This window comes from Plecotus auritus (genome assembly GCF_963455305.1).
Source record: "Plecotus auritus genome assembly, chromosome: 3".
Classification (NCBI taxonomy): Eukaryota; Metazoa; Chordata; class Mammalia; order Chiroptera; family Vespertilionidae; genus Plecotus; species Plecotus auritus.
In genome coordinates this window covers 219,305,855-219,320,681 of record NC_137772.1, presented here as the reverse complement: position 1 = coordinate 219,320,681, position 14,827 = coordinate 219,305,855, and the positions used below count along the sequence as shown (strand labels likewise).

Here is a 14,827-nt window from a genome sequence, read left to right as displayed (position 1 = left end):
CGCACTTCATCTGTCCTAATTTCCCGTTACTCACCAAATAAGACCAGCAACTATTTTAGGTACTTTCATTATTTGCCAGCTCCCATTCTCAAATCTTCACAACCACTAAGAAGTAGACCTCCCTACCTTATTTTTGATTAGGTATTTTTCCTAGCCTGTCTGGTTTCAATGTTCACTCAACATGCTCATTGAGGGCACTCTGTATGCCCTCAGATACTGGAGAGTGCACTGCGGTCATCGTAATGAGTAAGATCGTCTCTGCTGTAATGGTGCTTTTCTCTGATGCTGATACAGGCCATGAAAGTTAGAGATAAGCGGCATTTGTTAGTGCTTTCCTTGGTCTCAGAAGATGAGAGGTTTCAACTATTTTTTTAAATATATTGGTTTCAGAGAGGGGGAGAGAGATAGAAACATCAATGATAAGAGAATCACTGATAGGCTGCCTCCTGCACGCCTGCCCACTGGGGATCGAGCCTGCAACCTAGGCATGTGCCCTGACTGGGAATCGAACTGACCTCCTAGTTCAATGGTCGGCAAACCGCGGCTCGAGAGCCACAGTTTGCCGACCACTGTCCTAGTTCAGTTACACTGAGCCAGGCCGGCTGGGCTCAACTATTTTTTATGAAAAGCTCCAGCCATGCAAAGCTAGAATATAAAGTTCTTTCCACACTAGGCATGGCTGCTTTCCCACGAGAACCCTCAGTTCTGTCTCACTGGACCATATTAATGCCTCTTGAAGGTTCCTGTCCTTCCCTCAAATGTACTATGTTCTGTCCATGTAAATCTTGATAAAAGTGATGGCACATTTTAACATAATTGATTGGGGTCTGTGGGAGGAGTTTAAGGGAGGCGTTCTCGCATCCTATGCCATTGTGAGCACCCCACAGAAAGCTCTGGCGGTAATCATCCCCTTCCTCTTTCCTTCTATAAGTTGCTCTTCCATTGTCTGATTCAGTTGTACGGGAGGCTTGCCATATTTTTCCTAAATCCTTTTTTTTTTTTAATTTTGTTAGAATTTATATTTTGAAATAAAAATTCAAAACAACTCTTTACAAAATCATCACATAGGAACACACTTTAAGATACCCTTACATGCTGCATTTACTTAGAAAAAGTTAGACATAGTAAAAACAAAAAAACAAAACTGTCATTTACAAATGTGAGTTGCTTTCTTTGAGCAAAAGGAAGCTTGAGAATAAGAGCCAGGCCTCCCGAGTGAGGAGCTGGAGCCCACCTGTGGGGCGGGGCGGGGCTGTGCTGCTCCCTCACCTTGTTTCCCGGGCACCAAAGCAGGAAGACTGGATACTTTCTCAGTCCTGTGTGCCATGGCCCTTGCATTTCGGAGAGCCGTAAGCAGTGATAACAGCACCGTTTTCCTTTGATCGCAGACTTCAGCAGAAAAGAACGTGCTCAGGCATTTTACTACAGAGGGCGCTCTGGTTTTTGACTCATTATCTTTGGAAAGCTTCCATCTCAGTTTCTGATTTGGTTCAGTGTCTTGGAGAGCCCTCCTCTGGGACAGTCTCCACGCACATCTAAATCCTTTTGGTGAAAGAATTACCTACTTGATTCTGTTTCCAAGTTGATAATCTCATGCAGGATCCACATCCCACCTCTGGGAGGCCAGCTACAATCATCCTGTTCACTTGAATGGCAGTTCAGGATCATCCTGCCATCCTCCACGTGCCGTGCCTCCACTCCGGCCACACCACTGCTCATGTGGGTTTATGTTTAAGTGTCATACTGGCCCATCATAGGCCACTTTATTTACATTACCAGGCTCATAAAACATTCATGAATGAATAAAAAATATTTTATAAAGAGTTCATAATTGAGTGAAAAGGGGATTTTCATTCCAAGCCCCACCTCTTAACTGTGTGATCCTAAGCAAATCACTCTAACCCTATGGAGGTTTTGGCCAATGTCTACAAAATGTTGTAAACAGAATTTTTGGCTACCTCACTGGTTGGTGAAAGATCAAGTCAATCATGAATGTTTCTTAATAAACAAACAGACTGAATCATTGTAGTGTCCAGATAAGAACTTTCAAACCTGTAAGTAGTTTTTATAAGGATATGCCTGGAAGCAAGATCTCAACAGACAGAAAAATGCTTCAGAATGACAGTTTGCAGCTTTTATGCATTTGGGATTAAAGGGGAAGGAAAGTAAGATGCACGAAGGTGGGGGTCATTACAGGATAGTTAAGAGTATATGCTCTCTAGATCGTGGTTTGGATTGATGGGTCTGAAAGGCATTTCAAAGGTATCAGTCCCAGATGCACAAAAACAATGGGCAGGGCTTGCTTAAAGCAAAGATAAACCTTTTACTAAAGAATGCATATGCCTAGGGCATGACCACTCACCTTGACCTGCCCAGTTAGGAATTTATTATTAGATCAACCTGTGAAGTTACTTCCTGTAGAATCCCTTTTTAAGTCCACAGTAGCAAAAACCTGTTAATTGGTTTTTCTGTCCTGGGTTCACCAACCTGGTTTCCAGTCCCCAGAATCTGGGTAGCCAACTAGTCTTTAGCTACATTAATGATGGAATTACCTCCAAGAATAATCTGCTCCCGCGCCTCACAAGTGAAAAGGCACAGTTTGAAAACAAGAGCCCGCACCGGTGCTTGGAGGGGACCTCTAGCCCTGGCACCGCAGCCCCCGCAGGCAGCACAGGCAGACCGCGGCGCTTCCTACGGACCCCCGCAGGCCCACCGTCCGGCGTGCGGCACGCCGCGCACGTGACCCCGCCCCTTGCCATTGGCCCGGCGGGAGGGGCGGGGCGGCTCCGCGACGCGAGCGGGCTGGGCCCACCCGGCCTCACTGTGCGCGCTGCCTGCGGAGCGGCTGCGAGGTGCGAGCCCTAGGTAGCGGGGCAGGGGTCTGCGGGCCGGGGCGGCCGGAGCTGCGGTCGTGGGCACTGCGCACGCGCGGGGAGCGGCTCCTAAAGAGTGCGCGCCAGCAGGAGAGCAGCCTCGCGCCGGCATGGCAGCAGGTGTGTTGGGCATCTCTGTCGCGTGACCGAGGAGTCTCAGCACCTGGCTGGGGGTGGGGTCCATGCAGGCCACGCCTTCTTCAGGCTCCAGCCCCAGAGCAGAGGTGTGGCTAAAGAGACATGCCCCCAAGGGTGTTGGACATCCTTCAAATAAGGGAGAAAATAGGGGAGCACCCACATTCTTACTACTATGGCAATAAGAAGAGAGCTGGTGCCCCAGGGAACGGAGGCCCAGAAGGAGATGAAGAGGTTGGGGATTTTTGCTTGAAACCGTAGGCCTGGAAGGAGATGAAGGGGTTGGGGATTTTTGCTTGAAACCATAGCAAATGAGCTCAGAAGTCCTTGAGTTCTGGTGCTGGCTCCACCCCAAATAGCCGTGAGCGCCCAGGCCAGCCTCTGCCTCTCGGCAGGCCCCGACCTCACTCATTCCCAGGGCCTCAGGCCAACCTTGGTCCGAGGCCTCACCCATCTGGTCTGCGCAGGATGTGCCTCTCGGTGGCCCCGGTGTGGGGCCCCCTAGGGCTGCTCCTAACCATGGCTCTCTGCCCGGCTTTCACCCTGTACCCGGCTGAGGCCTTGGCGCCCCCACACCGGGACTACTGTGTCCTGGGCGCGGGGCCCGCGGGCCTGCAAATGGCCTACTTCCTGCAGCAGGCCGGGCGGGACTACGTGGTGTTCGAGCGCGCCTCGGGGCCAGGCAGCTTCTTCACGCGCTACCCCAGGCACCGCAAGCTCATCAGCATCAACAAGCGGTACACCGGCAGGACCAACTCCGAGTTCAACCTCCGCCACGACTGGAACTCGCTGCTCAGCCATGACCCTCGGCTGCTCTTCAGACACTACTCCCAGGCCTACTTCCCCGATGCCGGCGACATGGTGCGCTACCTGGGCGACTTCGCAAGCCGGCTGGGGCTCCACGTGCGGTACAACACAACCATTGCCCACGTCACTCTGGACAAGGATCGGCAGGCCTGGAATGGCCATTACTTCATTCTGACCGACCAGAAGGGCCAGGAATATAGGTGCAGGTAAGGAACGGGGTCCCAGAGCTCGCCTGAAGCTGCGCCTTTCCTGGAGGGACTGACACTGCCTGTGTGGCCGGTTGGTGTGGGAGGAATGGGAGAAAGCAACATTGGGTAGTTAGCATTACCTAAGCTTATGTACCCACAAAACCCTTTTGTAGAACATCTCCCAGAACTGGTGTTCCCCAAAACATGCTGGGGAATGCTGGATCTAGCAAGTGTTAGAGGGGCCCAGTGGGATTTCAGAACCGAACAAGAGTGAGAAGGCCCTACAGGCAGTGCTGCCGGCATTCAGTTTTAGCTTACGAGAAAGCTTAATGTCCTGTAGGCAACCCAGATTCAGAGTCACGAACTAGAATGCACTTGTTGCAGCCTCACCAGGACCCTATGGGGGAAGGTCACTGACTGCCATCTTACAGGTGAAGAACTGGGTCTGAGAGAAGCCCAGCAACTGGTGCTGCATCACGCAGCCCTTTTTTTTTTTTTTTGTATTGGGAAAAGTTTTCAATTAGCAATAATCGCGCCTCGATAAACCTCTTTGGCTACGATACTGCCACTGCGCAAAGCTTCACACAGCTTTTAAGCTGCAATTTGAGCCCATATCTTCCAGACCTCGAAGCCCGTGTTCTTTCCAGCTGCACCAGACTGCCTCTCACTTCCTGGCCATTAGCTGAGCACCTGGCTCCCAGCAGGTGCTCCATCAGCGTTCATCTTCCCCTATGTTCTGGCAGAGGCCCAGCTTTGCTCCTTGCTGCTTACAGCCCAGGGAAAGAGGGCTGAGCCATTCTGACCCTTGCATTTAAACAGCTGTGCTACAGCGTAGGGGAGTCAGATATGAGCAGAGTGGACAAGAGTCAGCAGACACAGTGATAGGGCTGCATATGCCCCTTCTACAGGCCACCCAGTTGGATTTTTTTTCCAGTTCGATTTTTTTTTAATATATTTTATTGATTTTTTACAGAAGAGGAAGGGAGAGGGATAGAGAGTTAGAAACATCAATGAGAGAGAAACATCGATCAGTTGCCTCCTGCACAGCTCCTACTGGGGATGTGCCCGCAACCAAGGTACATGCCCTTGACTGGAATCGAACCTGGGACCTTTCAGTCCGCAGGCCGACGCTCTATCCACTGAGCCAAATCGGTTAGGACTCCAGTTCGATTTTTGAAACCACCCTGCGATCAAATCATTCTTCTGCAGGCCGGCAGGATCCAGCTCCCCAGCTGCCCTCGACAGCACTGCAAACCTACCAATATAAAGAGCAGGACTTGGGCACCCTGCTGATCTGTGGTCAGTCTGGCCCTGCTGACTGGGAGCTTTGGACGCCAGCTGTGGGCCTGTGTCTCCTCACCTGTAAAGCAGGCCAGATGACATCCATCAGGGTTGCTTTGAGCTGTAAGATGACACATAAAACATGTACAGAGTCTGGTAGAGAATACTCCTCAACAGATGTCTGCATTTGTCAAGCAAGTGAGGAAGGGGAAAGCAGGAACATCAAGTCTCCTTCTCATCACTGAGGGTGATACTTGGTCTGACTGCTGTGTTCAGAATTGGATGAATTACTTGATTTCTCATGGTGCTACCTTCTCCTGTCAGTCAAATTCTCATATTTGGTATAATCCCAGTAAGGGGTAAAGGAAACTCCGCTGGAGTGAGCTCAGTGAGGGATAGGGGTAAAGCAGTGGTTCTCAACCTTTCTAACGCCGCGACCCTTTAATACAGTTCCTCATGTTGTGGTGACCCCCAACCATAAAATTATTTTTGTTGCTACTTATAACTGTAATTTTGCTACTGTTAATGAATCTTAATGTAAATATCTGTGTTTTCAGAGAACCGCTCTACAGCAGCGGTTCTCAACCTGTGGGTCGCGACCCACAGGTTGAGAACCACTAGCAGGGTCGCCTAAGACCATCGGAAAACACAGATATTTACATTACGATTCATACAGTAGCAAAATTAGCCCTGGCTGGTTTGGCTCAATGGATAGAGAGCATCGGTCTGCGGACTGAAAGGTCCCAGGTTCGATTCCAGGCAAAGGCACATGCCTGGGTTGCGGGCTTGATCCCCAGTAGGGGGCGTGCAAGAGGCAGCCAATCAATGATTCTCTCTCATCATTGATGTTTCTATCTCTCTCTCCCTCTCCCTTCCTCTCTAAAATCAATAAAATATATTAAAAAAAATAACAGTAGCAAAATGACAGTTATGAAGTAGCAACGAAAATAATTTTATGGTTGGGGGTCACCACAACATGAGGAACTGTATTGAAGGGTTGCGGTGTTAGAAAGGTTGAGAACCACTGGGGCAAAGTCTCACGTATGCTGGGATGGATCAGTAATCAGATGAACGAATGTCCTGTTTTCTTTTAGGGGCCAGCAGTTTGAGTCAGGTGGACAAGCCAGGTGGCAGGTCCAAAAAGTGACTTTTACTTAGTGTCTGGTAGCTAAGAGACTAAGCCAACTTTTCCTCGTTCCCCACCTGCAGCGTCCTTCTTGTCGCCACCGGTTTGTCAGTCCCCAACCTGGTGGACTTCCCCGGCTCCGAGTATGTGGAAGGTTACGAGTCTGTGTCCGTGGACCCGGAGGACTTTGTGGGTCAGAATGTGCTGATCCTGGGCCGAGGGAACTCAGCCTTTGAGACGGCAGAGAACATCTTGGGTGTCACCAACTTTGTCCACATGCTGAGCCGCTCCCGAGTCCGGCTGTCCTGGGCCACGCATTACGTAGGAGACCTCAGGTATGCCACGCAGCCGCTCCACTGTGCTGCGCACTCCAGCCCCTCTAAAGCCATTCCTGACCCCAGCTACAGTAACCACCTCTCCCTCCGAGCCCCTTGTACCCAGTATAGACTCCTTCCTCTCTCCTGCATGTTCCTTTGGCCCCAGGGCCATCAACAACGGCTTGCTGGACACCTACCAGCTGAAGTCCCTGGACGGGTTGCTGGAGTCCGACCTGACGGATCTGGCTATTGTGAAGGACCCCAAGGGCAAGTTCCACATCACCCTCAAGTTCTACGTGGAGGAAAGCAACCAGAGTGCCGAGGCCATCCCCCTCCCCCAGGACGACAGCGACAACTTTGCGATGCGCGTGGCCTACGACCGTGTCATCCGCTGCCTGGGCTGGAACTTCGATTTCTCCATTTTCAATAAGTGAGTCCAAGTGAGGGGGGAGCTGGGGTCTCATACAAACCCCTCTGACACCCCCCTGGGGGAACAGCGTCCCTGTCCGGCAGTGCCAGCCCCAGGCTTTCAGGCCTCCACCCTCAGCCTGGATGTGGATGCTGCCTGGTTTCCCGCCCGGATGGTGGCTCTCTGTCCACTGAGAAGGGTCCCAGGTGGCCCTGAGGCCCTCCCCCTTGTAGCAGCAGCAGCAGCGAGTCTTCGTCTGTGTTGTGATCTTCCACCTGAGAGATGGGAAGGCAAGAACCAGGAGGTGAATTTGCTGGAAGGCAGTATGGTGGCCAGGAGCGCAGACTCTGGGGTCGATCAGAGATTCTTTCTTACCAAATCTGTGAGCTCTGGGAGAGTTGCTTTACCACGGTTGGCCCCAGTTTCTCCTCACTAACATGGGGATCATAGTTCCTTTGTCATAGGCCTATTGTGAGGATGAATATAGAAAACTACTTGGCTGAAACCGGTTTGGCTCAGTGGATAGAGCGTCGGCCTGCGGACTGAAAGGTCCCGGGTTCGATTCCGGTCAAGGGCATGTACCTTGGTTGCGGGCACATCCCCAGTGGGAGGTGTGCAGGAGGCAGCTGATCGATGTTTCTCTCTCATCGATGTTTCTGGCTCTCTATCCCTCTCCCTTCCTCTCTGTGAAATATCAATAAAATATATTTTTTTTTAAAAAAACTACTTGGGCCCTAGCAGGTTTGGCTCAGTGGATAGAGAGTCAGCCTGCAGGCCAAAGGGTCTTGGGTTCGATTCCAGTCAAGAGCATTAAAAAACAAAGAAAGGAAGGGAAGGGGAGGGAAGGGAAGAGGGGAGGGAAAAAGAAACAGAAAGAAAGAAAGAAAGAAAGAAAGAAAGAAAGAAAGAAAGAAAGAAAGAAAGAAGAAAACTGCTTGGCATACACTATATGCTCAATCAAATGTTGGCTGCTGAAATTATTTATAATTGCATTTTGAAGAACTGCCTTGTAGATCCTCGTCTTTAGACATTGCTGCCCCAGTTCCTTTGTAAGGCTTAGTACCAAAGAATCCATCCAGGGTCTCACTTCCCTTCTGGCCAAGGCACAGGCAAACAAGAACCTGGAGGGCCTGAGCCAGACCCTTCTGTCCCATCTGGTCACACAAGGCCCATTCTTAGCCCGGAGCCCAGCCTTGAGTCAGGCTTGAATCCTGACCCTGGCCCTGACCCACCACATCTTTAACCCGAGCCTCGGTTCTCCATCTGTTAAATGGAGATGGTTACACCTGCCTCCTGGGTCACGGTATGATTTAAATGCAGTAAGGAATATACAACACTTAGCTCAGAGCCCGGCCTGTAATTCGTTTCACACACAGCAGCGATTTTTATGAACAACACTTTCTGTTCACAGGTCCCTCAGACTGTCTTCAGGGGGTGAGTTCAGGAAGAAGTACCCACTGGTCAGACCCAGCTATGAGTCCAAAGGAAGCCGTGGTCTCTTTGTCCTGGGTACGGCCAGCCACTCTGTGGATTACCGGAAGTCTGCTGGGGGCTTCATCCATGGATTCCGATACACAGGTGAGTCCACCTCCCCAGGCTCAGGAAGCGCACTCCGGTTTCCAGCAGCCTTCAAGGGATTGCTCATCAGGAGTCGACTGTCATAAATTCCGTGTCTGGGGCAGACAGCAGTGGGTTTCCATGAGGATACGTCTAGAAAAGCATCCGATAAGGTATAAAAGTACGTACATCTGGGGTGCGTGTTACATGCTGTGTCCTGTCGGGTGAAGCGCCTTGTATTGGTGAGAACGCTGAGATTGAGGATTGTTAACCTGGGTTCCTCCCCAGTGGGGTGGCCTCAGAGGTTAAGCTTCATAACCTCTCTAAGCCTCTGTGGGGTACCCTCACGTCAGAGGTGGGAATGAGGGGAGACCCCTGCCCTTGAGGACTACAAGGCCATACCTGGGGCCGTGCAGCTGTGAAGCATACACGCACAGTTTTTGGGTACCGACAAATCTGAATAAGAATTACAGTTGGAGCCCTAGCTGTTTTGGCTCAGTGGATAGAGCGTCAGCTTGTGAACTGAAGGGTCCTATTTGGACAAGGACACATGCCCAGGTTGCAGGCTTGACCCCCAGTAGGTGGCGTGCAGGAGGCAGCCGATCAATGATTCTCTCATCATTGATGTTTCTCTCCCTCTCCCTTCCTCTCTGAAATCAATAAAAAAATATTTTTTTAAATAATTACAATTGGATTATATTCGTTCCTTTTCAGAGCTCTAGGTACTGAGGGTATAAATTTTCTGCCCTCTGGGGAGGCTGTGGGATGGGTGCTTTATTGTGTGGCGGGTGGTACATGAGCCCGTTAATTCTGTCGTAAACACCATGAAGGCCCTGCACCCTGCATTCTGTCTTTTCTGTGTTTAATTTGATGCCTTGCACTGCCTTAATGCTCACTTTTGCATTTCACTATTCTTCCAGTTTGGCAGAGAAAGATAGTTATGTTTTACTGTTGATTTCCAGACAGTATATTTTGCACCCCACACGTGTCGTCAGAGAAGGACACCAGGGAGGGAGTGTTAGCTGCCTGTAAAGCAGAGTATTTGCAAATTGAACACACACGCACACACATGCCCATGCACACACACGGAATGAGAAGAGTGTCTCTTCAGCCGAGTCCCCCCAGTAAGAAACCCTCATCACCGTTCCCATGGCCGGCACCCTCCCTGCACCCACTCTACTGGCACACACCGCCCTGTCCCTCTTGCTCCCTCTGTCCTCCACCCCTTTTTTCCAGCTCACAACAGCCCCATGAGACACATCCTGTTATTTCAACTCCATTTTGCAGATAAGGAAACTGGAGCACAGAGACATTAAGTAATTTGCCCCAAGTCACCCAGCCAGTGGATGGCAAAAGTGGAATTTGAACCCATATCTGCCTGACTGGTGCTCACAGCTAACTGCAGAGCTTCAGGCAAATGAGAAACAGACGTGGGTGTGTAGGCCACAGATTGCTGTGGTCAGTACTCACTGAGGAACCTCCTGGGGGAGGGACGGGTGACTACACAGTACATTCTGCCCAGACCTTGCTCATCATTCATCTGAGAAACAGGCCCCGAGGGAGACAAGTAGCAAACAGTAAGGCCGAGGGAAGCAGCAGAAGATAAAAGCTGGGCAGCGGCACAGACCGGAACTGCTTGGAACGTAGGACTTGCTGGAAGCCTTGCCCATCCCCCGTCTGTTCTGTACACCCTCTACCATAGTACCCATCAAAACAACCTTTGTTTTTTGTAAAAAAAAAAAAAAAACCACAACAACAACTGTATCCTTCCTCTATTCGCACATCTTGAGTGGTTCCCCGTCTCCGCAGGGAGTTCCAGTTCCCAGCACGGCATTCAGAGCTCTGCGCAGCCAACACCAGCTCGCCCTTCCGGCCTGGTCCCGCGCCTGCTTTTCAAGAGATGCCAGGCTCTCTGAAGATTTTATTTCTTCACATATGTGCTCCTTTTGCCAGGGCACCGTTCCCAAACTTCTCTAGCTGTGTCATCCTCAACCTTTTGCAAAACTCAGCTTCACCATGGTTTCCTCCGGAGAGCCAGGTGTCTGGTGAGGCTGCACGCCTTGCTGTGACTGTGGGCCAGCGCGTCCCCTGTCACGTGAACTGCTGTGTCCTTGCCTTTGCTGGATTTGGGTGTTGTGTTGATTCGTTTTGGAAGAGCAGGCATCTGTGTGCGGTGCCCCAGTTTCACAACTGTATCCGGCAGCCCCCGGCACACAGAAAACGTCTCCTGTTGTTTCAGACAGCTGTTGCTTTTCTATCCTGACAAACATACAGAACGTTTCAAAATAGAACTAGTGACAGATTGGGCTTAGGCTGTGAAGGAGAGGGGGCAATCAAAGGGTGTCCGTTTGGAGGTCTCCCGCAGGAACGGGGACTGGGCGAGGGGAAAGGTTGCAGAGGGAGGCTCTGCGTCCCGTTTGGACACACCACATGTGGAGTGATGGCTGCGGGACTTCCATATGCGGGTGGCGAAGGCAGGGGGCAGACACGGGCCTGAGGACCGGATTCGGCCACGCTCCTTCACTTAGCTGTCCTCTGTGGCTGCCTCCACACCAGAGGCGGAATTGAGTAGCTGACAGCCTCTGCAAAGCCGAACATGCTTCCGCCCGGCCCTTTACAGACCACGTGCCGACCCTGCGCCAACGGCATCTTCTGGGCGTCAGGCTACAGTGTGTATTGAGTTTAGAGAAGTTGATGGGGACTTTATGTCCCTCCTAATGGCAAAAGCAAAAGATAAATTCTTCTTTTTTAATGTATTTTTATTGATGGCAGCAAGGAAGGGAACGGGAGAGAAAGAGAAACTTCAGTGATGAGAGAGAATCATTGATCGGCTGCCTCCTGCAACCCCCTCTGAGTATCGAGCCCACAACCCAGGCATGTGCCCTGATTGGAATCAAACCGTGACCTCCTGGTTGATAGGTCCACGCTCTATCACTGAGCCACGTCGGCCAGGCAAAAGATAAATCCTTAAGTGCAGCATGCCATCCCTCCCTCTGGCCATTTCAGTGCGTGCTGTTCACCGGCTACTGGAGCATCGCCACCACGGTGTCGCCTGGCCCTCCACCGAGCACCCCATCACACAGCTGACCAGCTCTGTCCTCCGGCGCGTGAACGAGGCTTCTGGGCTCTACCAGATGTTCAGTGTGCTCGCCGATGTCGTCCTGTTGAAGGAGTGAGTCACCCACCCCCTCCCCGCTCCCCCTCCGCCGCCTCACCTTACCCTCGTCACACCTCTTCCGATCCCAAGTGTGGAATAGCCCAGTGGTTCCCTCCTAAGATGAAGCCTGAGGAGAAACAGGGGTGAGGGTAGGGGAGATGGATTTATTCTGGAGAAAAATCAGGGAAATCCATACCACCAGCTCTGCAGACAGACAGTCCTGAGTGTGAACCAGGCTATGCCTCTTTCTACCTGTGACTTTGGGCAAGTTAGTTAGCCTTTCTGAGCCTTTCTTTCACCTGCATAATGGGGGCAAAGTGGGGGTTCTGCGTACCTGGCAGAACTGTAGGAAGGAGAAAGGTAACTCATAGAAAGCATTTGGCACCACGTAGATGAGCGGTAAACTGCAACACCAGTGAGATTCGTGAGTTCCCTGGGGCCGGGGCCAAGTTGGCGCCTTATCAGTCCCGGGTAAGGGGACTCTGCCTGAGCAGGAAACTGCGGAGGGGCTGGAGGGGAGGCCCTCCCAGGACAGGTGGCAGGTGGGAAGCAGAGGAAGAACTCTCAGAGGAAACAGCGGGCCCAAAGCCAGGGAGTGCAGCAGCACACAAGTTCAGGGCCCGTACTCGGCGCAGCAACCTCCCGTCGTCCTTGACCCGCTTGCCTTCACACCCATTCACCACACAGACCACCCGTAAGTCCAGTTGGCTCTCCTTCAGGTTATCGAGAACTGACCTCCCCTCACAGCTCTGCCCCGCCCCTTGGTCCAGACCACCAGCATCTCTCACGGGCACTGGTCCAGCAGCGGTCTACTCCCAACGCATGGCCAGGGTGGCCCTTTTCAAACACGAGTCACACCAGTTCATCTCTGCTCAGTACTCTCCAGGGCCCGTGGCTTCCCCTCAGTCCAGGTGAAGCCAGGTGTTCCCATCGTGGCATACACAAGCCTTCCTTGACCCGCCCCCAACGATTTCCCCAACCCCTCTCCGGGCCCTCCCCCTTAACTCCACCCCAGCCACCCTGGCCTTCTTCCTGTCCCTTGAACACACCAAGGCATGCGCCCCGTCCCAGGGCTCAGCTGTAACAGTAATGTGAGATGTGCGGGGCTGGTCAGAGTCTCTGGCTGTTCGATTGTCACTTCTTGGAGGGAGAGAGACACGTACACGCAGGCCCACGTGCACACGCCTCGCCTCTGCCGCAGCACTGAGGGTCTCGCCCTCCCATTTGCCTTGGTCCCCAGGAATGGCACAGCATTCGAGTACCTGGAGGAGTTCCCCATGCAGATGCTGGCCCAGCTGGAGACGGTCACAGGAAGGCAGGCCAGGCACGGGCTCTTCGTCATCAACATGGAGTATGGCAGAAATTTCTCTGGACCCGACAAGGACGTCTTCTTTTATGACCGATCTGTGGGGTACACGGAAGATGCCTGGCAGTCTAACTTCCTGCACCCCGTCATCTACTACTACAGGAACCTCCCCACCGGTGAGCTGGGTCTGCTCTCCCTCCCGCCTGGGCTCTCTTGAGGTGGGCACTCCTCGGGCCCCACTGTGTATTGAGGTGTCACCATGAATCCCTCCCACAACACTCCACTGACGGAGGAGGACCGCTGGGGACTGTGCCCAAAGACAGGAGGTCCAAGAATGATAAGTGCTGGTCCCAGATTCTGGCCGGTACCATGACCTGAGCAGGGCACACATGGGGTGGCATGATCTCCAGGCACCACAGAGCAGAGGGATGCTGTCTTGCTGTGTGTCTCCAGAGGAGGCTGATCATGGAGTGGGGAGGGGGGACTTGGAGACGATTAGAAGGAACAGGGAGAGGAACTGGAAGCGGTTAACGCGGGAGTGGAGCGGGGCAGGGCAGGATGGAGGGGAGGTGCTCCCAGGTCTGTCCTTTCCCTGCTGTGTAACCTTGGACCATTTATGAACCTCTCTGAGCCTCAGCTTCCTCCTCTGTCCAATGGGGATAAAAGCAGTACCTTCCTTCCTGTAGGAGGATAAGTGAGGTGATATATACAGAATGCCAGCACGGTGCCTGGCAGAGTAGCTACCAAGGGGTGAACCACCCGGGGAGCCCAACTGCTGCTTCAGAACTTGAAGGGCTGTCACTTGGAAGAGGATGATCTAAAGAGGGGCAGAGGTGGTATCAACAGGTAGAAGTGGCAGGACCGCAGGTGTATATCCAATAGCAGGAGCCGGTGATAGAGCTGTCCCCCAGTGGAAGGGGCTGCCTCTTAGAGCCGAATTTCCCACACAGGGGCAGTTGGGTCAGGGCCTGAGCCATCTGACAGGGACACCACAGAGGGGGCTCACAGGCGGGAGATGGACTAGGTGAGCTCTAAGACCCCTCCCGATGCTGGACCCGAGCCTCCTCACAGAAAGACCAGTTTTGAAGCAGCCATAATAGACCTCAGTCTACGTGCGCCTTAGAGAAACATCAAGTTCAAGTGGTTGGTCTTAGTTCTGCACAAGGGACAAGTCTGGTTTTGTCCTGCTTCCTCATGCTAACCTTCCAAGCATTCGGGGATGGCTGTGGAACAACGGACCGCAGCCAGCGCAGAGGTGTCCCAAGAGAGCCGAGCTCAGGAGCATGAGTGAGCGGGGTAGGCGTTGGGAATGTGCGGGAGCCGCGCCGCTGCCACTGACCCCAGAGTGGGAAGGCCGTCTGCTGGGGTCTGACCCGGTCCCGCCTCTCCCCCACAGAGCAGGAGGTGAGGTTCCGCCCTGCAGACTGGCCCCTGCCGCGGCCCGCAGCCATCCACCACATTGTGGAGGACTTCCTGACAGACTGGACCGCCCCCGTGAGCCACATCTTGCCTCTGAGGCGCTTCCTGGAGAACTGTCTGGGCACCGATTTGCGAAGCTTCTATGCAGGTAGCTTACGTTCCCCGAAGGACAGCGGGACTGAGCTAGAGGGCGGGAAGAGGCCCGATAGAGCATGCCTTGAGCTGTTTCAGGACACACATCCAGAAACCAAA

General features: G+C 52.6%; 1 protein-coding gene and 1 long non-coding RNA gene across 2 annotated transcripts in view; one reads left to right on the top strand and one right to left on the bottom strand.

The window, feature by feature from the left end:
• Nucleotides 1-2,788: 2,788 nt before the first annotated feature.
• FOXRED2 (FAD dependent oxidoreductase domain containing 2) overlaps nt 2,789-14,827 on the top strand; it is a 17,946-nt gene continuing 5,907 nt past the window's right edge. The window contains exons 1-7 of the mRNA XM_080661837.1: nt 2,789-4,021; nt 6,494-6,745; nt 6,894-7,157; nt 8,548-8,714; nt 11,700-11,865; nt 13,091-13,332; nt 14,553-14,723. Coding sequence (XP_080517963.1) covers nt 3,477-4,021; nt 6,494-6,745; nt 6,894-7,157; nt 8,548-8,714; nt 11,700-11,865; nt 13,091-13,332; nt 14,553-14,723 — 1,807 coding nt within the window. The 5' untranslated portion in view covers nt 2,789-3,476. The remainder of the gene's footprint in view (nt 4,022-6,493; nt 6,746-6,893; nt 7,158-8,547; nt 8,715-11,699; nt 11,866-13,090; nt 13,333-14,552; nt 14,724-14,827) is intronic.
• LOC308245096 overlaps nt 11,445-14,827 on the bottom strand; it is a 26,689-nt gene continuing 23,306 nt past the window's right edge. Inside the window, exons 2-4 of the long non-coding RNA XR_013960206.1 lie at nt 13,113-13,254; nt 11,925-11,977; nt 11,445-11,854 (exon numbers count right to left, since the gene is read on the bottom strand). This is a non-coding gene — a long non-coding RNA (uncharacterized lncRNA). The remainder of the gene's footprint in view (nt 11,855-11,924; nt 11,978-13,112; nt 13,255-14,827) is intronic.